This window comes from Perna viridis, chromosome 10, assembly GCF_037379345.1.
Source record: "Perna viridis isolate PV_CMFRI_1.1 ecotype Kerala chromosome 10, ASM3737934v1, whole genome shotgun sequence".
NCBI lineage: Eukaryota > Metazoa > Mollusca > Bivalvia > Mytilida > Mytilidae > Perna > Perna viridis.
The window spans coordinates 8,010,624-8,034,839 of record NC_142454.1 but is presented as its reverse complement, the minus strand read 5'-3'; the positions used below and the strand labels follow the sequence as shown (position 1 = coordinate 8,034,839).

The following is a 24,216-nucleotide window of genomic DNA, read 5'->3' as shown; positions in this document are numbered from 1 at the left end:
AAACATTGAAATAAAGTTTTACGACTACCATTAGAAATGTATCTGAATAAGTATATTAAAAATAATGGTGAACGATCACATCCTTTTAAATTCAACATTTTTTTCAAAAACTTTCTCGCTTAAGAGACAATGAATTCCATATTTAAGCCATGTGAGGTATTAAGAATCTTATACTGCGGAGAAAAAATATATCACAATCAAGGGTAAGATTTCAAGTTCTCCCTGAAAGTGCTTGCAAATAATCTGGCATTTTCTAGTAATGTTTGCTACTTTTTTTTTACTTTTTTTAAATTAAGATTGCGATAAGTACATCATTTTAGAATGTTCGTTTGTGGTTACAGGACGTCGAAGAAGTTTCTTTGTGATATCACAAACGCCGTGTGTTTTATCTCACCAACGGATGAGATGAGGATATCTCGAATGCCAAAAATGGAAAATGTTTGTCCCTTTAATGAGAATTTCTTATATAACCAACGACACACGCGACGCTTTTGACGACACAATAAAGTGGAGGATGCCATAAATGTAGCGGTCAGGGTATGGTGCACTTGTTTCTAGTATCACTAATATCGCCAGGCAACAGTTACAACTGTGATCACACAGTGAAAAACAAGATTATTTTCTAAAATAATCTAGAATGTGTAATCTATTTGTATATATATATATATATATATATATATATATTTTTATATATATATATATATATATATATATATATATATATATATATATATGGGTCATTACAGGCCAGTGTATCCTTATACTAAGCCCAAGATGTAATTGGAAGGATGCAAACAGACCCTCTATTTCAATTGCACTGTCTAGCAATTTACTAATCTCTTGTGTGGACTGCACAAGAGGGCCTAGAATCTCACAAGACAGCTATGCAGTTGTGTAGTGTAGTGTAGTGTAGTGTAGTGTGATTTAATGATTTTTAAGAACTGCTAATAAAGAAAAAAAACAGACAATGATGTGGTGAGCAAATATTGTATTATAGCACAATTAAACATTGACATGTACAACGTGTATTATCAGAAGTATCAGTATTCAATGCCAAGCTATATATATATACAATATCACTTAATCACTGAATGTCTACTATATCATATTATATTTTAAATAGAGCACAGGATTTCTGGAAATCACAGACATTCTGAGATGCTTAAAGAAGCTTTACTCAAAATATTGGTATGAAGTATTTGTAAAATAAATCTTGACTCCTAATCCCTTGATTTATCCCTATCTAGCAAAATATGAATGTGTACCCTATTACTTCACGATTCTTAGCAAACGATTGTACAAGGTTACAACTGTCTCTGATTTCAGGAAAAGCACTGAATTCAGAAATATCTCTATATCCAACTTAACCAGGGTGTACTATGAAATAACTTGGCTAGGCAAACATAATCTTTATTGTAAAATCTCTGGGGTCCTGCACAGAAATAAATAAAAGATCTGATAAGTAGAAAACTACACAACAATTCAGATAAGAAAATAAATATATAAAAAAAGAGTTTAAACTTGACAAGGAACCAGAGATACATGGTGCAAATTGTCAGACATTATGCGGAAACACCTAGAATTTAGCTACAAGCCTTGGAAAATCACAAGACTGTGTAGAAACAACTTCAAAATATGCACTGTAACTGCATTTCAAGAATAAAATTTCATTAAATCATTATTACTTTTTGCAAACTCCAAAATCAGCTCTGGATAAATAAATCCAACCTGTTTACTCAAGAATCAAAACTAGCAATCTTTGGAAATCGTCGGGAAAAGGTTTTTATACCTCTAAAAACTATCGGGGTAACGTCTAGAAACCATCGGGACGCTGGATTCTACATCGGGACGCTGAATTCACATCGGGACGCTGGATTCACATCGGAAAATAATCCCCGATACCTAAAATTATTACTCTATTTCTCGTAAATAATGTGCTCATGGAACATATAAATGTTCTATAAGTCTATTTCAATAAAAATCAACAACAGTTTAATGTTAAAATAGCAAGAAAAACTCGTTACTATTTCGGTATATTAATACTCTAAAATTTTCATTTCCAAAACAAGGTCATGTCAGGTCATAAAAGTACAAAATTTGCATATGTAGGTGTGCGCACATGCGTTAAGAACTACACACCGGAAGTAACATGCTTTCCTCTACAATACTCGGAAAAAATGATGTTCGACAAAATGTCGACTTTAAAAAGAATAAGAAGTGGTTGAACACCTATTTAATAAGACAGTTTAAGTGAGGATCACGGGCACGTTCCAAAACCACAAGAACGACTGCCATGCCATGTTAATCTGGCAACCTTTACATTTGCCCCCATTAAAGTGTTCAGTGTCCTCGTCTACAGAGTATATCCGCAAGCAGGGTGTACTGCCAATCACACTCGGGTAAAAATTCAATATTGAACACCTTATTTGTTTTAAGTGCTTTGTGATGTTTATTTCCAATCTCCAGAATAATATGTGTAGTGTATAGTTTTTATATCTATGATCTCAGAAATTTTCTTGTGGCGTCATTATCAAACGTTGCGACGAATTTCAAAGAGAATTCTGATCATTTTTTTAAAATACGGATCTTATTAAAACTGTAGGAACAATTTTTACAATATTCATTTTTTTTTTTAGTTTTTTAATTGAATTTATTTTTGCTTTCACAAAAAGGATAACTAAACTGCTACGTTTTTCAATCCCACACGATTAGTAGTGTATAAACATGACAAACTTGCTAGTTTTTGTTCAAAATTGTTTTGTAAGTGACTCATTCAGAATCATTTTAATTTAATTAAATCATTTTGATAAATAATAATTCAGTATTGGAATTTTTACTATCAATAGTTTCGTTTTTATATTCATTTTACGGTATGGGAAAACAAAACAAAACATAATGAAACATAATTACACGTAACGTATGATGAACTATAAAGAAGAAAGTGGAATACATCTATTTCTATGTGGATTTCATTCTGAAGAATGTGTATACTTTTCAGTCGATATCGATAACAGATGAAAGATAAGTATGCTCCCGGCTACCAAGATTTTACCATCGGAGAGTGTGGTTAGTATGCTCCCGGCTACCACGATTTTACCATCGGAGTGTGTGGTTAGTATGCTCCGGCTACCACGATTTTACCATCGGAGTGTATGGTTAGTATGCTCCTGGCTACCACGATTTTACCATCGGAGTGTATGGTTTGCTTATTTTAGTTTTATACGAGTTTCATGCGAACAAAGTGAGCTCTTGATTGTATGGATATGGTAAATTTAAGTTGTAAATGGACAACTTAAAAATGTTTAATGATGTATCACAATCCAACCAGCCTTACAGCAAATCTAAATAAATTTTAATAAATACCATTGCAACAAGTTTTTGACGACTTTGACGAGGTAGGGCTAAATGCATGAGATAACATTGCTTTCTGAACCGTAGGTATGCAAAAAATATATATCTATGAAGACAATATCTACCTCGACTCCTGAACCGTGAAGCTAACTAATTACTAGACTTTTAGGGGATATCTCTTTTGTCTTTGCTTAAGGTTTGATACTTTATTATACGTTTCAATGTTGGTCCTAAACATATGTTGCAAGTTTTTCTGTCTATGTAATGCTTCATGATTTCTATTATTCATGTCCTTTTGTCTAACAACTTGTATTCATGAAATCCCCTATGGGAACTGTTTAATTTAACACCATGGTATCCCCTCTTTGAAAATTAATTGTAACAAAGGATTCCATATCATACATTTAATAAAATATTAGGAATAGCTGAAGTTATTATCATATTCTTCTAAACATGTTTTTCTTCAGGTACAGCCGTATTAGATGTAAAAAAACGTTATATGTAATTTTTAAAATGCAATTTCTTTCAACAAACCAATATTTTTCACATTTATTGCAAAAAATGTGTATTCATTTTAGTAATTTATTTGTATGGTCTGTAAAGATGGTTGGTTTCGTTTAAAATTCATCATAATATAATATACATAGTACATAGTATATATAGATATGTATAAACTTGCACAAACTGAAACAGTTAACTGGTACAAACAGTCGTAAATATGTTTCATAAATTCCAATTTGTATGTAATAATACGAATCACTTACGGATATACCAGGGGGTAACAAATCTTGTTGCCTTTGCATATCTGTGAGTTCGATTGCATCTAGAAATCAATTGAAACACAAATTTACATTTTTGTATCCGGATGTACTCTAAAAAAAAGAAACATTGTGTGACAACACTCTAGGTAATAATGATAGATTGTATAACAAAAAATCATACCTCAATGACATGACTAACCAAGTTAATTTTAACGTTTTTTATGTTCTCTTTTGTCGAAAATTATTCGGATAGCCAAAGATGTAGATCAAATGTCTATTTTGTCGCAATAAATTTGTATTTTTAAATATTTCACCATTTCAAATCAGGACCAATAATACGCAGAAAGATTCTTAAACGGAACTTGTATGGTGCGTTTCCTAGTAATGTTTTAATTTAGGATTTACATGGTTTTATCTACATCCGTTCCTCTGTGTTTCAAAGTATTCCATCTGTCATATAATACAAAATAACATCCCAACCTCGACAATGTAAATATGCTGCAACAGTTTCCAAGTGGTACCTGATATACATCTGCATTGTTGTTAAGAAAAGTGGACAGGAGAGTAGGAAATCTATAATTGTAAACTTCGACGGCTCTTATTTCCTTCTCGGTAGAAACTATGTATTTGCCAAGCACTCTGGGTAATGAAAGGCAAAATGTGAAAACACTCAATTTTGTGCAGTTATTGATGTCGTCTCCAGTTCAACTGCATTTGACATTTTGTTCTCATGTCATTGCGGTGAAAGGTTTTTAATAAAACTACAACCACGCAAAATTAATCGTTGGTATTTAAGAAATTTGACAAGATTCATCAGTTTTTTTTTGTTTCTTTTTGTATTAGATAGAATCACTATTTATATAATTGACTGGCTTTTTCTTTATAATATTATTGGTTCGGATGTATTTACACCCAAAGTCTAAACTATGGAAACAGTGAACTGATAGATTCATATAAAGTAACGTACAGAAACTTCCCAAAGAGTTATCAACATTGTTTTCTGTAGGCTCCGTAAGTATATTCTTCAAAATATGCAATCAATTGGTAACAGTCAATCATTACACATACTAGTCTTGTATACAGACAAATGACAGTCAACGCTGGACATTTAGTGGTTGTTTTCCACTTCCTGCTGTTTCATAACTATAAAATATGCATGATACTTCACATGCATCAATTCAGCTAGTCACTAAGGGTTTTTACTGTTATTTGGGGAGAATCCATCGATTTTTCATCATACGCATGGAATTATCGAATCAGTGAGTGTATTGTCAAATCGAATACACTGCAGAATGATTGTGATGAGGAATGAAAGTGTTATAAGCTGTTAAGTGACTGTAGGATGATAACAGATTTATCACCATTTAATCAATTGGTTCCACAAACTTTTTATTGCTGCATTGGGATTATCTTAATACTCTCTCTCTGTAACATTGTAAGTACTTAATCTTAATTAATGGCAAACAATTATCTGCAGAAAATGTACACGAGTGGTTTTTTTTTATCATAAAGGTATTTCGATTCTTTTTTCATATATCGATATATTTTGTACTTTAGTTGTTTTCTTATGTATTTTATTTCCATCACTAAATTAGTTTATCTGACAACGCTGGTTGGCTAAGACTTTAAACAGCAAGCCAAAATAACAGTAGAAAATAGAATTTGAGAGATATCAGTAATTATACAACAGAAGACACAATGATATGAAAAGCGCAAATCTAAAGAAAGAATATGAAAATACGACTAACAACACATGCCATATTATGCAATCGACGATATTGAATACAGATAGGTTGGGTGTATTAGGCTAATAAATTGTTCTTGGTTTTTATATAATCATGCCAATAGTACATATTTAACATACATGCATTTATGTCTTGGAAACTTATACTGATATCGGTACATCTTCCTCTATAGAATGAGTAACATTCCGTACATAATATATACGTTTCATTCCATCTCGACTTGCAGGAATTAGATATTAACCTCAAATGCATTTGGAAGTAATGTTACCGTCAGACTAGAAAGAAAATATCTAAAACAATTCATTGATGAAGTTAAAAATAAGAATACAGTAGGCTGGAAAAGTGTATTACCGTATGAATTAGATTTCAGGTATTAGCAAATCAAAACGAAAATAATTTAAGCAACAGTTTTATTTGTGCACTGTATCAACTTTTTTATTCTGGGACTGCATGGAAAAAAGATTGTGTGATGATAATTTTATGTCCCTGATTTAAAACCCAGTACGACATGCATTCATTTATTTTGTAAATTGTGTAAGATATGAAAAAAAATATAGTACATACGCAAACGAACATTAGAACGCCAATGCCACTCTTTTGTAATAAGAAAGAGTAATCAAGGAAACGATTTTTGATTATAAAAGTAGTTAAACAGACCGTATAACAATCCTACATCTTGTTATTTTCGTGATCAGAAAGAAAGATCAAAATTAAGCAGGCTATAAATAAACATATATAGCAATGGAATGCTTCATATTAGATGATTTAATGAACTCACACATCTGGCTTAATTCAAAGGTAATATAAAGTGGATAGTCAAGAGAACCTTCACTCCTATATGTTTATTATAATCATTTGATTTGATTAAATACGCTGCATTAACATCGTACTTTTCAACTTTGAAATAACCTATCTTAGCGTCGCTTATAGTTGAGAAAAAAAATAAAAACTATATTGATAGATATCTGCTGATATATATTTTCATAATGTTTCATTTTGTTTTCATTCTAACGTAAACTGGTTGTATTTTATTAAATAAATTGATATATTGATCCACACTTGAGAGGGTGTTTGGTTTTATAATTGTATTTGTGGACAAAGCCGACAAAGTAATAACTCCTTTTTTCTGATTTAAGGCAAAGAGGTACCTGTGAAAAAAATTAAACTGCCTAAATAGTGAAGAAATCAAAATAAAACAGACACGCTTTGCCAATGTTACAAAAATTCATTTAGTATACAAAAACACGTTGGTAATGACAAACTCAAGCCGTACACTGGGATTCTATGTGCTTTGTGTTAGTGCGCAGTTGACAAAATGCTGTTGCTGAGGAGAGAAATTTGGCGCACCTGAAAGAGCGTGTCTTAAAAAAAAACTATTTTTAATAACTCAATATTTCTATAAAAAAGTTTTAACTACAAACAGCCCACAACATACTTTAATTAAAATAGAACTAATATAAATGTAACATAAGCTAATAATGCTTGTGCTCAATGAACAATTAAATAAGATACAAGAAGAGAATCAATCTTATTATTCTTTAATTGGTTCTTATGTGAATTTTATGATTGAGTAAACATCATGAGCATTTGCCTAATTGTTAGATGTTATATTGATATTCCTTCATAACATTTCATATCAATTCAATTTCATTATCTTTGCCGTGATATTTCTAAGGCGCAAATCCTGACGTGAAACATGTTTATTAAGAAAATGTCCAATAAAGTCTTTCTTCACAAAGGAATGGATACTGCATTTACATTAATATAATGTAAACTTATTCCATTTTAAAGCCTCTTTCATGTCATATAGCTTACGTTATTGGATCTTCTCTTGATATGAACAAAATACGAAAGCATTAAAGCATTTATAGCAGCTACTATGTTTTATTTTATTGACAATGTCCTTGCAAATATCATGACGATGTTTATAATCATTTTATTTTCCAGATATTAAACCATTTTGACAGATTCCATTTCAAAAAGGATCAGAACAGACTTAATGTAATCACATCAGTGTCAAGATATGTATATTAATATTGTTTGGCTAAGTCTTTTAGAACTTACACTGGGAGATTCATTGGAGTAAGTATATTATTAAATCACGTGGTTGATATGTTTGAATGCAACATTGTTGTGCAGATTCTTATAGGTTTTTGAGGCTTCAAAAATATAATTTTGACAAGAATATGTTGCAGAGGTTAACGTCATCATTGTACATGTGAAATATCTACAGACGTTACCATAGCCTGTGTGGCATCTGTGGAAAGTATGTCTCCAACATAATACACAGTCTACATCTATCATTGATTTTTCTTCCTCCTTCACCGGAGATAACCTTCTGCGCTTCGCATTGTGGAATAGGTTGTGTGCACCAAATTTGTAAATCGGCAAATCGGATTTTCTCTACGTTTCTTTATACATCAATATTCATACATTTTTATAAAAAGAGTTTATTCAACTAAAACATCATGTCCGTCAAAAATAAAACTACGGTACTTAATTAATGTGATAATAATGTTAGTTATGTACAACTAAATGTCATTTTCATATCGATAAATCGAAAATTTGAAAGAGAAATCGAAGGAACTAAGGTTCTAGCGGAAACCAAAAGAATGCAATTCAAATGATAAAGGCTAGACAAGGAAAACAGACACACACACAACTTAAACTTATAGAATTGTCTATATCTTCGGCGAGAATTAAAAAGAAAATTGTCTACATGAACAATTATCATTACATAATATATATGACTGCTTCAGTTATCTTCAGTATCTCAGTGATAAACATTTTTTGTCAATGTGATTAGACTTAAGTGTTATAGATAGATATATGTACATGTATCATCTGTTAACTATTAGTACGACATTCATTTCCAGACAATACGCTATAATTTATCACTGATAGATACTTGTGCTATTGAATAAGGAATATGTCTTTCCTGGAATGAGTTAAAATGGACAAAAAGACTGAAATGACTTTACATTAAACCAGTCTCATGTTGAGGTTTGAAACATCAGATAAACACTAGGCTCTTTCGATAATTCTAACCGGTTTGTACCGTTTTAATGCTTTTGTGAAACTGTTGCATCGGTTTTGCCTATACGTTGAATTTTAGAAAAAGCGTTTTCTAAAAAAGGTTGAAAATAAACTATGAAAATAATTCAAATTGAAATTAAAATTTGTTAAACACGTCATCCTTTATATCCATTTATTAATGTTAATTATACAGACAATGTCAATAATACTTTCGCGTCGAACTTTCAGTCAATATATCGGTATATCTTCATTCAGTCCCTCATTTCAGAAGTATTGTTATTAGTTGAGTAATATTGAACACTTTTAGATATGTTCATTTAAGCACACAAGATCTTGCATCTCTTTTTTTTTTTTAATTGCATTTGAATGTTGCCTTATAAGCATCTAATGCCCATTTATGACATTATCTCATTTCTACGGGAATTAGAAATTATTTATTACACATAGCATGATAAATTACTCTTGTAAGGTTATTGAATTGACTTGCTATAGTGGACTTAATATCTCGCAAATTTATACCATGTAAGATAGACTTTTTCATGTTCCATCGATATTGTTCAATTATTTAATTTCGCTTGTTATAATAATATTTAGATAATAGAGAAAGTCACGATTTAATAAAAGGTCATGGTCTTTAAAATATAAAAAAGGAGGTATGATTGTAAATGAGACAGCCATCCACCATTAGCCGAACAATTAAAGTCATACATGATCTTCAATAATGGGCAAAACCCATACTATATAGCAAGCTGTAAAAGGCCCCTATATATTTGTAGTAAAACTATTCTTAAAAGGCGAGCCCCGTGCAGGTCCGGGTGTCAAAAGAATAGGCCTGCAGCAGCGCTAAGCTTGTCGTAAAAGGCGACCAAATAGTGCTCAGAACCCTAGCCGGGGCTAGGGCGCTCTGCCCAAAGAGCAACTGTGATGTGTGCCCCAGGTGGTGGAATGGGGTACCCCTGGTGTGTTACATGCTGGGGTTGTCAGGCTATAATACGGAAAACCTGACCGCAAACCATAGTGGTGCACCGTGTTGGGAAAAATGCCACGTTCCTCGAACGTTAAAGAACACTACTGTGGTATTCTTCCGGAGTAGGAATCATAGGGCTCCGTCACAGGAGGCTAAATTGCCCGACCCTGCCCATCTCTCCCAATTTCCAGTGGCAATCAAAATTTGTCGACCCCATTATCCTTGTGTCCCATCCCTTTTTCATTTCATCATCATTTCATGTTCATTTTATCATCAATTTCATGTTCATTTTATCATCAATTTCATGCTCATCTTCTGAATATAGCAGAAATATTGCTGCTCGGACGTTAAACCCCAACAAACAAACTTAAAAGGCGAAAAGCTGTAATTGAACAATAGAGCAAACTCGCTAGCTAAACGATGTGCTTTCTTTCGGATAGATCAGCTAAAAAATCAGCCTCATAAGAGTGAAGAAATTATTTACATACAAAGTAACAAAAGAAAATAAGCAACTCTGACTCCACTACAACTGGGAACATGGACCAGGTGCACCGGTAGAGTAAACGCCCTCTTCTTTTCTAGAAACACCCACCGAGTTACTTATAAAAAGTCAAGTCCTGGGTAGATGAAAGAGGAAAGAAAAACTATGACACGTTGAACAAATCAGTTTTCACGGTGCAGGTGGATACACAGTAACGATCCACGAGTTCATGACGACGACCATAAAATTTCAGCAATGATGACTTAATGTAGCAACATAACACTGTTTCAGAAGCCTTATTGCAAAAAGTCTAGCGCGATACAAAATGTCTGCGTAGTTACGGCAAGTTCTGGCATAACGTTTGAGTTATATGATATAAAAACTCCATACGTAGGGGCTGAAAGGATGTTGCCACAGATGAAAGGAAAGTTGACAATTCTGAATGAAAAACCTTCACGTCTTTCGTATAGTTTGGTCAACAGTTTTCCTTTACCATCGATCTCTAATTAAAGAATTTGCAAAACTGATTTGGGATACTATTTAAAAAGAAGAAGTATGTTATTCTATCACAACCACGCAGCATCCTATACAAACTTGATTTATTAATATTTGCGTTCTTAGTTGCAAGTTGAGTTTGCGTTACTACTAGCGTTATAATGAAGAAGATTGATTTAAACTGTCGTTCCTTGTCTATTTAAAAACAAAATGTGTTTTTAATTCATGTCAGAGAAAAGAGAAAACATCACCATGCTATAAGAATTGTGAGATATTCAATATATTTTATTATCACTTCCTCAGTGGGCCACGTACTCGTACCTCCGTGACATCTATGAAAATCTCGACTGCACCAAGGTCAGCGCCCTCGACAACTCGAATAGCTAGGCTATGAAAAAATATAGTTTTCGCTACCGGGGAGTTTTCCGATCCTACGATTAAACGTATAAAGGTTTTAGATGTTGACCTATATTGTAGACGTTTTTTTTTTTTTTTTGTTTTTTTTGTATACGCATTTAAAGTAATTCTTCAAATTCTATATCGTTTAACCTATTTTAAATACCTTATTTCATACCACTACAACTATATTGCATACCTTATATCAGCCCATCCAACTATGTTACATACCCTATATCAGCCCATCCAACTATATCACATACCCTATATCAGCCCATCCAGCTATATCGCATACCCTATATCAGCCCATCCAACTATATCGCATACCCTATATAACACCTCTATACCTATATTACATACCGTTTACCACACCTCTAGACCAATATTGCATATACTATATCACACCACAAGATCTATATCCTACTCCTACTCGGAATTATCTTGAAACATAGTTAAAATATATGATACAATTATCGTGACATGTTAAAACCTGTTTCACAAATCTATTTCTTATTATTACAGGCAGAATATACTTGAACATCTTTTAAATAATACTCTTTATGACAAGCGTGTACCTCCAGGAGTAGATTACGGAGGTAAATATATATACATATAGAAAGACATATAGCTTATATTGTAACTCTTTGGTTAAAAGATTTCTCCTATAGAGATAGTAAAATGACGGTATTGTCTACATCATTTAATTATAGAGACTTCTTATACAACAAAAAGTTCAAATTCTCCTAACTTTTGCGTAACATTCTAAAGCAAAGGAGCAGATTTTTTTTATCGTTCTACAATGGAATGTTAAACAGTAATCACATCTTACATCATCAGTACTTCCACAACGGGTCAAGAGATGATAAAATCGGGGAAATATCTATTTAAATGAAATAGGCTATTTTTATGTACCCAAAACGACCATAATATGCATGTTTATATACGAGTACACGTACGATAGTTATATGAACTCTATTAAGTGTAATTTTTTGTAAGAATCAGGCAAAGGGGGTAAATTAGAAAAGCGTCTGGAAATCACACCGATCTAACAATATAATCTCACTTAAGAATGCTTTTTCTATTTGAAAAGATCATTACTGGATTACTGTACCATCAGATTTGCTTAGAGATTCTTCAATCGAATGTTACAAAAGATAAGGTTAATGCCCTTTGAATGTTCATATTTTCAGTGCATTTCAATGAAATTTTAACTCAATTTACTAAAGCAATATTGGAAATCTTATCTTTTTTCCCTTGAATCAAATGATACAAATAATCAAACTGAACTTTCAAAATGGCGGGTTTTTATACCATGTTTCACCCATTTACTGATTCTTACACAGAGACTGACACTTCACCATAAGAACGAATAGTAAATAAGTCATCAACAGGAAAATGTCAAAGCAGTGTACTCAGTTATCAGATTATAAAGCATATTAATATTTAGACAATCGATGTATATACTCACTCTAATTTTTAAAAGTAAACTTTTGATTGATCATAAGCATGACTCATCTATTGTCATGCAGTAACAAATATAATGAAAGGATGTGACCAGTAATTATGTTATAACTGGTGAAATTGTACATTTTAGCGTTTTCAGTTTGAAATTACAGTAATTCTGGGTATTTTCTGGAGTTCTAAATGTCTTGACTTGTGAATCATATAAATATTCAATGAAGGTGATCCAAGCTGTCAACCTCTAGGCGCCGGCAACAATAATTTTTTCGAGGCTGATGAAATTAAGTTCGGATTCTACTTCAACAAATTGCTTTCTGTCTAGTTTAATACTGTGTTTTGTGGATAGATTTTATGCTCAATAACCGTAATGTAATTTCTAAAAGTCATTCTGACACATTGTCTAATTCGCCGAACGTGTAACACTTTTTCGCCACTCTGTTAAACAGGACTTTGGGTTGATAACTAACGGGGGAAACGTTTTAATCAACCGTTTTGAATACCTTTCTTAATTTTTTACCAGTTGACTGAAGGGAAATCGAAGTATTTCGCCCTTTGTTGATCTTTTGGTATTTTTAAAGATATTCAAGAATGATCTGTCTTGTAGTCTCTTTCAGATTATCTAGTAGTTTTTGAGTGAGTCCAGTAATCAATTGTTCTTTAAAAAATTCGTACTTGTATCTTGATAACAGTATTTTATTAATTTAACTCTTTCTCTGCGAAAATATACAGATAAATATCACATGGTTTTGTCAATAATATTAACTCAAAAATAGTCAAATTTCATTACTAGCATGTTTGGTACCATAGGTCTTATCATAAAGTGAAGCTTCTCGCTAATTTCTTTATAACAGTCATCTGATTGAATAAAACATAGTAATATTCTACAATGTGTGCTCGTAATTCTAATGCTGTCATCTTCTCATTTTTTCTACCAACAGGTCGATTTTCTTCGGTTAAAGATTAAGTGTTAATCTATGAGACTATGTGAGAATTAGGCAGCGGTTGAAACATTGTATGAAAAAAATTATGAATGTTAAATTCGTCTATTGGCACTATCATAATCAAAGAAAACAGACTACATTTTTCAAATCATTTTTGCTAATAGAGTTATATTTTCATTGCGATGCCCTATAAATGAACATTTCGAGTACATCCAATGATACGATACAGAGATCAAATAATTAGAGAAGCCTCCTCGAGTAAAAATATATCGTCAGATCGGTGGGGTTTTGATATGCATATATCTGATTGTTTTTTCATTTTGCCTGCTTTTTCCAAAAACTTACACTTGCAGAGATCATGTATCCTTCCCGGGTGTGAGAAATTCAGCCTTTCTTCATGAGTAAAGCGCAACGGAACAAGAAAATGATATTTTGTTTTCTCGCAGTTTTTTTATATCTAAAAAATTCATAGAGTCTAGTGTAGAAACCGTAAAACACTGTAACCAGGTGTTGAAACCGTAAAAAAACTGCGTATGGGGTAGACACAGTGTATACATTCAATCAAAATGCAAAACACTATTTTACAAGTTAAACAATATAATTTTCTTCATGTTTTACTTGTAGCACTAGAGGACACCAATGTGACAAAGGTTAATGTTCGCCTACTTATATCAGAGATATATGACATTAATGTTGAAGATATGGTACGTAATATTAGATATAAAAATAAAGTATTAGAAAATATCCAATTTAATGTGAAGTAGCTATCATTTTGCGATAGTATATGAGACAAAGTTTGTAGCATTTTGGTGTGGTATTAGAATTAGCCAGGTCATAATTAAATGGTTAAAATACTAAATAAATTGCAAAGGAAGACGACACAGCCATGTAAACAAAAATAAAATTTAAATGAATACATGAAAAACTTTAATGGCTTCTGTTTAGAATTAAGTAACACATGTCTGCAATGAATTGTAAACAATTCTCAAATCTTAACTGTCTTTGCACATTGTCGAATTTTAAATACAATTGTTACCTCAAATACCAACTGTTTAACCTGACTAGTAAGTAACTAAATGTAACGTTAACAATGAAAAAGTTTCGCATAAGGTATGCATCTTCTGGCCTTAGTAAGAAATCTTAAGTTAAATAAAATCTGATGAATAATCAGGGGTTGACAAAATCAAAGATAGAAAAATAAGAAAAGATTGGAAAAGTATTCTATATCTGGTTATATAGACGTTATCATCTTTCAGTGGTTACTAAATTTCCCCAGAGAAGGACTGGAAAGGCGAGCTACATGACGTTTTATCTTTTTAATATCTAAAATGGGAACATTTTCATGGTATTTGTTTCATATTCAATACATTAATGAGACCCTTGAGATTTAAATGTAAAATACTGATAGTCAATTTAGAAACGTTTTCATTTATATTAAAATCGAAAATATTAAATGTTCTGATTATTTCCAGTCCTTTTCATTTGCATGTTTTATAAAAGAATCGTTCACGGTCAATAGATGTTTCATTCTCCGAAAACAGTGGTACAACTGTTTCTGTATAATTTAGTTTATTTTTAGGTTTACCATTAATTCTCTGAATGAAGTAATTGTGTAAATCAATTTTATTTGCACAAGTTCAGAACACAGAATTATTTTTGATAATTCGAAGTTACATGAGGGAAATACACTGTATGCCGATATTACATAAAGGTCTTTGACTCAGTTGGGTGTTTATGTGAATTAACGTACGCTACTTTACTTTTTTTAATTGACCCTTTATTGAGTATAAATTTTGCTTTATAGGAGCTTCTGCATATAATCATTCATGTTTTTATTTCTTCATAAAGAGATCTGCATACAATTCTTTTGTAATACAAACTATTGATGCAAAATAATCAGATCGTCAAACATATAAAATAGTTAAAGAGTAAACAGGTTAAGTGATGCAGATAGACATGTATACCAATAGATAGGTGTGATTAGTTGTTTTCTGCATTAGCGTTGTCAATTAAGAAACTCATGAGATTGTATGTATTGAATTCGATTGATGTCAGTATTTTCCCTAAAAGTACCTCATGAAGCTGATTTTCGTGGAGCTCGTAAAGCTCGGTGAATATATAAAAAGGTAGGTTTTATTAATCCCAAAACAGTTTTAAAAAGACGGACGTTGTCTTCTCTTACACCGTATTTTAATTTTTTTTTCATTTTCACTTTTACCAATTCATTCTTAATTCACCCTGTGATAACCATATGTGTGCTCTGATATATCCATTATAATGCGGTGTGAGTATAAGCTTATAACTAATATTTGATCAATTTTGCATTTCAGGATTTTTCACTTACTTTATTCCTTCATCAAGAATGGATAGACTATCGCCTCCAATTTAACAATTCCTTTGTGAACCGCTTACAACTTGACCAAAAAGATATTGACAGAATTTGGACCCCTGACACATACTTTGTTCAGGCTAAAAGTGGGTACAAACATGACATCACAAAAGCTAATACATTCCTTCACATTGAAAGTAATGGAACAGTTTTATATTCAATCAGGTTAGTGATTTTCATGGCAACGTCCTTTGTGAATTTCCTACACTGCTGAAATTAGTTTTCATATTTTTACTGTTATTGTCAAATTAAACTCGATCTTAAAAATAATGCCTGTCAAATCTTTTCTTGCGTAAGACAAAATCAAACATCGTTAAATGTTAAAATTGGTTTTGAAGCAAAACTGGATATAAACAATATTCGGGAAATATAAAATTATAACGTTTTCTAAACTCTAATTCATAAGTTTATGTATGTTTTTCGATACATCAATCTCTGGCTGTAGGAGATAGAAAAACGTAAACATGTCTTCGTTCGATTTCAAATATAGAGTTTATGTAGAAGAAACTTTTCCCGGATCTTTATCATTTTGATTTGTTTTTGTCAAATAAACGATAAGGCGCCGTAAAACGTCTGACAGTTTTTGTTCTAGGGTTGTGAAGTTATGGAACTATTACATAATACAGTGAAACCTGTCGAAACCGATCATTAAAAACAAAATTCTGTCTGATCCAGACACTTTAAGAACCCCTTATATGAATTTAAAAGTACATGTACTTTTTTAATTGAATGAGTTGAGACCCCCATTTGAAAATAACCAAACTTTTCAGACCAAAAGTGGTTCGACTGTATTGTTCAAGTTCGTTTTACTAGATATATTAGTTATGTGGTTAATACAGTATCTCGCAGCGATGCTTTATTCTATTCTGCATTTTATCGATTTGATTTTGCATTCTGCTTGAAATACTAGGAAAGTTATGAAGTCAGTAATGTTGAGATATACAAATGACAATGCCTGATTTATAGAACAAACAATGTTATAAAGACTTGTATCGATTTTTCGTCTTTTGATCAACTCATAATAAATCTAGAACAGATGTTTAGCACACGTTACAGGTTGTACATAAACACACATTAATTAGTCATTAAATTTTCCATATTTCCTTTTCTTTCTCCTTTTTCAACTGAGTTTTAAAAATAGATTTCGTGGAAAAGCAAGTTCAAGAATTTAACATACACATATCTAGTAAGAAAGTTATTCATATGAAAACATAAACTTTTTTTCCTAATTACTGACTTTCTTTAATGTATGGGAAAGAACTCCTCTGTTTCCCATGTATGGTCTTTGTCCTGGATTACATTCTTTTGGTTTCCGCTATTATCCTGACTCCCTTGATTACTCTTTCTTATATACATTTTCAAATCCTCGACCTCAGAGCATTACCCACTCTTCCTATTTGCTGTAGCTCTGTTTTTGATTTTATAAATAATAAATACTAATCAATTCAGTTAAAGATAAACCCGGGAGGAAAATACTTTGATTGTAGTTCCGGACGTGGGCATTTTTGTTCGTGGCATACCATTCTCTTTTTTTAAGATTTCAGTAGAACATCTGAGTTTTCAATCGAAATTTTTCAAATTCGTGGTTTGAGCTTGATATAAACATCACAGATATCTGTTCCCTTCAATTGAACTAAACATCTCCTTTGGGCTATTAAGATTAAAATCAAAATTACCGAACTGATAAACTCAATTGCCAATATTCAAATAAAAATGTCAAAAGAACTGTTCGTTTCGCAAATTGAAATATCAAGGAAAAAACGGCAGTATGTATATACTTACACAACTACAAAATCTCATGATAAATAAATCAAATAGAAATATACTTTTTATACTATATTTATTTTCTTTCGCAGATTAACATTAAAATTGTCCTGTCAAATGGATTTTCATCTGTATCCTTTAGACAGACAAGAATGTAAAGTCAACGTCGAGAGTTGTAAGTTCATATTTACTGAAGTTGGAAAGTGGGATAAGTCAAATTGAACAGTACAGGTCTCACTAACCACTTCCGGGTCAAATGGCCACTCCTCTATATAGTACCAAAAACACACATAGATCTATGCATTGGAAGAGAATAATCTGTTTGTATGTTGATCAAAAGTAATCAAAATAAAGATAAGAATGTGTGCTTTAAAATCATATCATGTAATTTACTACAAAAGTGTTTGAATATTGTTTACATATGTGCGTAATTTGCCTCCATGCAGTCAATGAACAAAAAGGTAAAATATTTTCAGTATTATTCTTTCAATTTTGTGAAAAATGTCAACAATCACCGTACCATTAGCATAATGATTTTTAAAGCCTTATTTTTCAAGCTTCGCAACGGTATGCAATATTAAGATACCATTTGTCCTATGAATTCCCAGTGAAACTTTGATTGATTTCTTGATTGATTGTTGCGGTTTAACGTCCGAGCAACAATATTTCAGCTATATTCAGACGATGAACATGAAATGGATGATAAAATGAACATGAAATGATGATGAAATAAAAAAAAAAGGATGGGACACAAGGGCAACAGGGTCGACCCATTTAGATTGCCAACAAAAAAGGGGAGAGATGGGCAGGGTCGGGCAATTTAGCCTTCTGTGGCGGAGCGCAAAAGTTCCTACTCCTATTGAATACCACAGCAGGGTTCTTTAACGTGCGAGGAACGTGGCATCTTTCCCAACACGGTGCACCACTATGGTTTGCGGTCAAGTTTTCCGTATTATAGCCTGACAACCCCAGCATGTGACACTCCAGGGATACCCCATTCCACCACCTGGGGCACACATCCCAGTTGCTCTGTAGGCAGATCGCCGTAGCCCCCGGCTAGGTTTCTGAGCACTATTAAGTGGCTTTTTACGACAAGTTTAGCGCTGCATCAGGCCTATTCTTTTGACCTCCGGACCTGCACGGGGCGTGAAACTTTGAAAATTACTTTTTTAACATATAGAGTAATAGGAACATTTGAAGTCGTTAGTAAGACCATAAGATTAGTTATGAGATGTTTCAGAGAAAAGCATAATTTTATGAAAATGGCGTTACCTGGTCGTGATTTTCATTTTCGCATAAAATCAGTGTAGAGATATTGGTAATCTGGCTATATCTTGTACAAAGGTGCATTATAAAAGATATTGGGGAAAACAATATAGCAACAAAGTTTGTATGAGTAAAACTTACTCAAAACTTGACGTCATTCCTGAAATACCTAACGTTACTGTTTAGGGTATTCAAAGTACTAATGTCATACAGTACAGACTTAAGATCACACAGGGATGAAACGGGCACGATTTTGATTGTTGAAGAATGTGTTTCTTTTTTTTTTTTCATAATTATCAATGATATTAACTACTACAGCTCTTTTAATTGTCAAAGATTTCAAATTGGTATGACAGGTTGACTTAAGTTGTCCTTTTAAGTAATTTAGAGAAAGTATCTCCGAGTGGCACGATATAAAAATTGCCATTTCTCTGTAGTCCCATGACAGATTTTGATAGTTTTGTCCTGTTAGACTCGCAGTGCCACAAGCTCTCATAAAACGTTAATAAAAGTAATAAAATAAATAATAATAATAAAAAGAAAAACGTATAAAATCATTAAATGTTCTTGAGTTCTCACTAACTACTTCCGGGTCAAATGGCAACTCCTCTATATAGTACAAAAATCACTCTGATCCTAGATCTACGCATTGTAAGAGAATAATATGTGTGTAAGTTGCTCAAAAGTAGTAAAAAATTAAGCTGAGAATGTGTGTTTTAAAATCATATTTGTAATTTACAACAAAAGTGTATAAATATTTTTTACATGTGTGAGTATTTGCTTCTATGCTGTTGGATAGCAGGAAAAGGTAAAAATGTGGATTTTCGGTATTATTTATTCAAATCAATTTTGTAAAACTATTCAACAATCATCGTACTATACGCATGATGATTTTGAACGCTTTACTTTCCGAGCTCCGCAATGATATTTCAACATTAAAATTTCCTTTGTACTGGGAAACAGCGAAAGTTCGAAAATTACTTTTTTAACATGTAAACATGTAAATTATTGGAAACATTAGAAGTGGTGAGTGAGACCACAGTCTACTTCCTTAGCAAACAAAAATATTAAGAATCATGGGAAAGTGATACATGTATTCATAGCATTCATAACAGTTTAGTATTGTTGGTACATGTATGTTATGGAATTTTGAATATATATATATATATATATATATATCTCGCATATTTTACAAAGCAAACAACAAAGTAATAGTAGATTCAAAAGTAGAGATGTTACTCAAAATGTATGATACACTCATCAGTAATCAGACGTGTTAAAGTACAAGGGAAGTTAAAACATACAAAGTCCTAGATATGAACAAAAATAATTCGAAACTTTTATAGATTTGACAATAGAAAGTGCAATTCATAAAGCATATAAACCATTCATTTGTTTGAGAATTGAAAAAATTTGTATTAAAATACATAGATTTTTTTTCAGTTGGTTTAACAAATGATAAACTGATATACGACTGGCACAAGATAAACCCAGTGAAAGTTTCCCGTATAAACCTGCCTTTGTACTTTGTTGATGAGACTGTCATGGACAAAGACACCAATTATACAGGGTTATTTTGTATGTAAATAAGCTGTCTGTATGCATAAAGGAACAGTTATTTATAAATATTGAATTGCTATAAAACGTTATCCCATGTTTTCATACAAATACATTACAAGTGGGTACCGGCTAGACTTAATAACCAATATAGAAATGTTTACAAACCTGTTCAAAACTAACGAGTATAAGTCAATACATGGAGACATAAAAATGAAAAAGCAGTATGGATCATCAATAATCATGGTGAGGATTTCTGCATAGTATGAAAACATGAACCGTGCTGTAAATGTCAATTTATTTTCTACTTGCTCCATATTCTTAAAACCATAAATATAAGAAAAAGTACTACGTACATTATTGTATTAAATGAAGCGTAAAAAACTAGTATAAAACACATATTCATATAGGCATATGGCCTTAAGTTCTAAAATAGTCTTATACTTAAATAGTATCATCTCTTCTCTTGCAGATTAGTGGAACTGTGTTTTTTCTGTTTGTGTTTTGCTTTATTCATTAGTGCCTCCGTCAATTCTTATGACTCCAATCGCTGTTTAAGCATTGAATAAAATGCTGCTTAAAAGATCATTTATTTATAAGGTCAATGAGTGATCAAGGGAACCAAGGTTATAGCGGTAATCAAAAGAATGTAATCCAGGGACAAAGACCAGACATGGAAAACAGACATACACAACAAAGAACGTAGATTCACTAAAATCATACATACGAAGAAACAAAATCAAATGAGCAACTCGGACTCAACTAAAAACTGGGAGCATGGACCAGGTGCACCAGTAGGGTAAGCGTCCTCTGCTTTTCTAGAAATATCTGCCGAGTTGTTTATAAAAAGTCAAGTCCGGGGTAGACGAAAGAGGAAAGGAAAACTATTTGTTTCCCATATTCAAAAGTTTATTTTGCTGATAATTGTGATAACTATAAAATAATACAATGTAGAATGACTGTATCCACATTTCAATAAAATTCTGTAAAAAAGTGACAAAGATCAAATAGTACAATGCTAAACTTTGTCAATCATACGGAGAAAGAAAAACACGTTCGTATTTCTCTTTATCCAAAAGATTTCACAGGCTAATTGACAACTTGAATTACAGGTTTTATAAAGCAAAAGCAACAACAGTATTACTTGTGTAATAATCAGACATTATATGTAGACAAATAATGGATCTAATTACTTATTGTTTTTTGTAGATCACAACTACTCTAACTTAGAGCTGACAATAAAACTACGGCGGTCTATCGGATACTACATGACAGAGGTTTTTATACCTGACATTCTTATTGTGGTGATGTCGTGGGTCTCGTTTTGGCTACATCCAGTAGCAGTGCCAGGACGAATTTCTTTAGGAGCTGTTACTGTCCTAACGGTCTCATCCCAAGGATCAGCTTCACGTAGACATGCACCTAAAGTATCATATATTAAAGCTGTAGACATATGGACTTTGGTTCATATACTGTTTGTTTTTGCAGCTATGGTGGAATTTTCAATCGTAAATGTTCTTGTTCGGCGAAAAAGATTATTTCCACAAGAGGTCAGTAAAGGTCGACACTTTGTTGTACTTTTAATGTTGTGGTGACACTTGTCATGTCTATACTTGGATATGCTGTGTTTTCAATATTTTTTCCATCGAATTCATAATAAAAAGTTATTTGTAGAAAACCCAAAATACTGATCTATCTAATACTTTATTTGTGGAACTTTGATACCAGAACCGTACGAAACTTTAAACAAGTAGAATAACATTTAAAAAATCATATAGGTCAATGAGCTAACAAAAACAGATATGTTGGTAGTGAGGTTAGGCCAAATAGAACGATGCATTATTATATTTCTTTTTCAGAACAAGAAAGATGCAAACCAAAACAGTCACGAACGACCTTTTATGAGAAAGGCAAAACGAATTGATTTTATTTCACGATTCGCATTCCCAGTAGCCTACTTAGTTTTTAATATTATGTTTTGGACAATTGCACTTTACATTAATGAATCACATCACAGTGGCAGAAAATAGCATAAAACTCGGGAAAGTCAAGGTTTCACAAACAGGCAACATTTCATTCTAGTGTTGTGAATATGAAAGACAATATATTAGGATTATGCAGTTTAGCTGTTTTCTTGTAGCCGTATTTTTACACTTCAGTACATTTTATTTTAGCAATTCACTTGTATTGTTGTCAGTCACACTAGCCTGCTGTTTACTTCAAATTTGTCAGTGGGACTTTGTCGAGGAATAGCATTGGTTATACACATTGTCTCATGAGTGAACATATAACTTGATAAATATAGTTTTACTCAGACAGATTAGCATTGATTCACAATGACTAGAATGGAGTAATATCTACGTAAATTAAATAACAACGGCTCTTCTTATTAGATTTGATGAAATAAAATGGATTTATGAAATACCATTGACTGAAGTAGCATTTACTAAGATAGAACAGAATTCAATTTTTTTTTTTATTTACGTGTATTTTCAGGGATTGTAGTCGGAGATAGTTATAATAAATCTTTTTTACATTTTTTTCTTAATTGATATGAATGCGCTGAATTTTAAATTCATTTGACATTGTTTTAAGTCCGTGTGTGTGTGTGTGTGTGTGTGTGTGTGTGTGTGTGTGAAAGAGAGAGAGTGAGAGGGGGTTGGTTAGTTAATAAATAAAACGCCAGGTAATTGTTTCAACTTTTTTTTAAGGGAAGTATTTCAGAAATGTCCAAGGCTCTTTAGACATAAAAATAGGAATTCAGATAAGGAAACTATCCTTGCTCATTCGGAACTCCTTCCTCTTTACTATACTTACAAAGAGCCAATCCAACAGATCCAATTTTCGGAAACTCTAAATATGTTTATGGTCCCGGTGCCTTTATTACAACAGGTAATCTGAATGTCATTGTCGACCGAGAGGTGAAAACATTTCTTCAAAATGGACCTAAGTATCGTCATCCGGCCACTATCAATTGTCACTATAAATGTCACTACATTATCCAGGACTCAGTCAATTCGTAATGTACAAAATGGAATTAAGAGTGAGAAAGAAGACAAGAAAGCATTTATTTTTTTCTTCAAAACAGTTATGAAAATAGTTGACATCCGAATAAAACATTTTGAAGGACACTTTATTCCTAAAAAAAAGCCGTATTTCCCGAATAAAACACATTGAATTCTACAAAAAGAAATTACAAATTCATCTACGCCCCAACTGACTTAATTTTCAGAAAGTGAAATTGCTAGTAAACACAAACTCGTCCCTACCTCTGTACAAGCTGAGCCTAGTAGCACGGAAGGTTATACTATACTGGCTTCCAAAACTTCAAAAATCACCTAATAAATATAGATTCATTTCCTCTTCAAGTCATTGCTTAACAGCCAGTATTTCTATTTTACTTACTAGTGCGCTCAATTAAAAAAATACAAATAAAACAATGCCCATGAAAATCTAATTACAATTTTTTTCTAACAAAACATATGAAAGAATAATCAAGGGAACCAAGGTTATAGCGGTAATCAAAAGAATGTAATCCAAGGACCAGACATGGAAAACAGAGATACACAATAAAAACACGAAGTAAATAAAGTCATACATACAAAG

At 32.2% G+C, this 24,216-nt stretch overlaps 1 protein-coding gene across 2 annotated transcripts; it reads left to right on the top strand.

Annotated features, from left to right (window-relative positions):
* The first annotated feature begins 5,176 nt into the window (after positions 1 to 5,176).
* LOC148604374 (glycine receptor subunit alpha-2-like) lies at positions 5,177 to 23,149 on the top strand. Of its 2 annotated transcripts, none has more exons than XM_088549497.1 (9): positions 5,177 to 5,547; positions 7,805 to 7,939; positions 11,755 to 11,828; positions 14,259 to 14,338; positions 15,965 to 16,188; positions 17,880 to 17,962; positions 20,497 to 20,631; positions 21,820 to 22,160; positions 22,470 to 23,149. In XM_088549497.1, exons 2-9 carry the CDS (start codon positions 7,881 to 7,883, stop codon positions 22,638 to 22,640), a joined length of 1,167 nt encoding a protein of 388 aa, XP_088405623.1. In that variant the 5' UTR covers positions 5,177 to 5,547; positions 7,805 to 7,880; the 3' UTR covers positions 22,641 to 23,149. The 2 variants fall into 2 exon arrangements, with proteins under 2 accessions (XP_088405623.1, XP_088405622.1); XM_088549496.1 differs by having other exon boundaries at positions 5,371 to 5,547; positions 20,485 to 20,631.
* Positions 23,150 to 24,216: the final 1,067 nt, after the last annotated feature.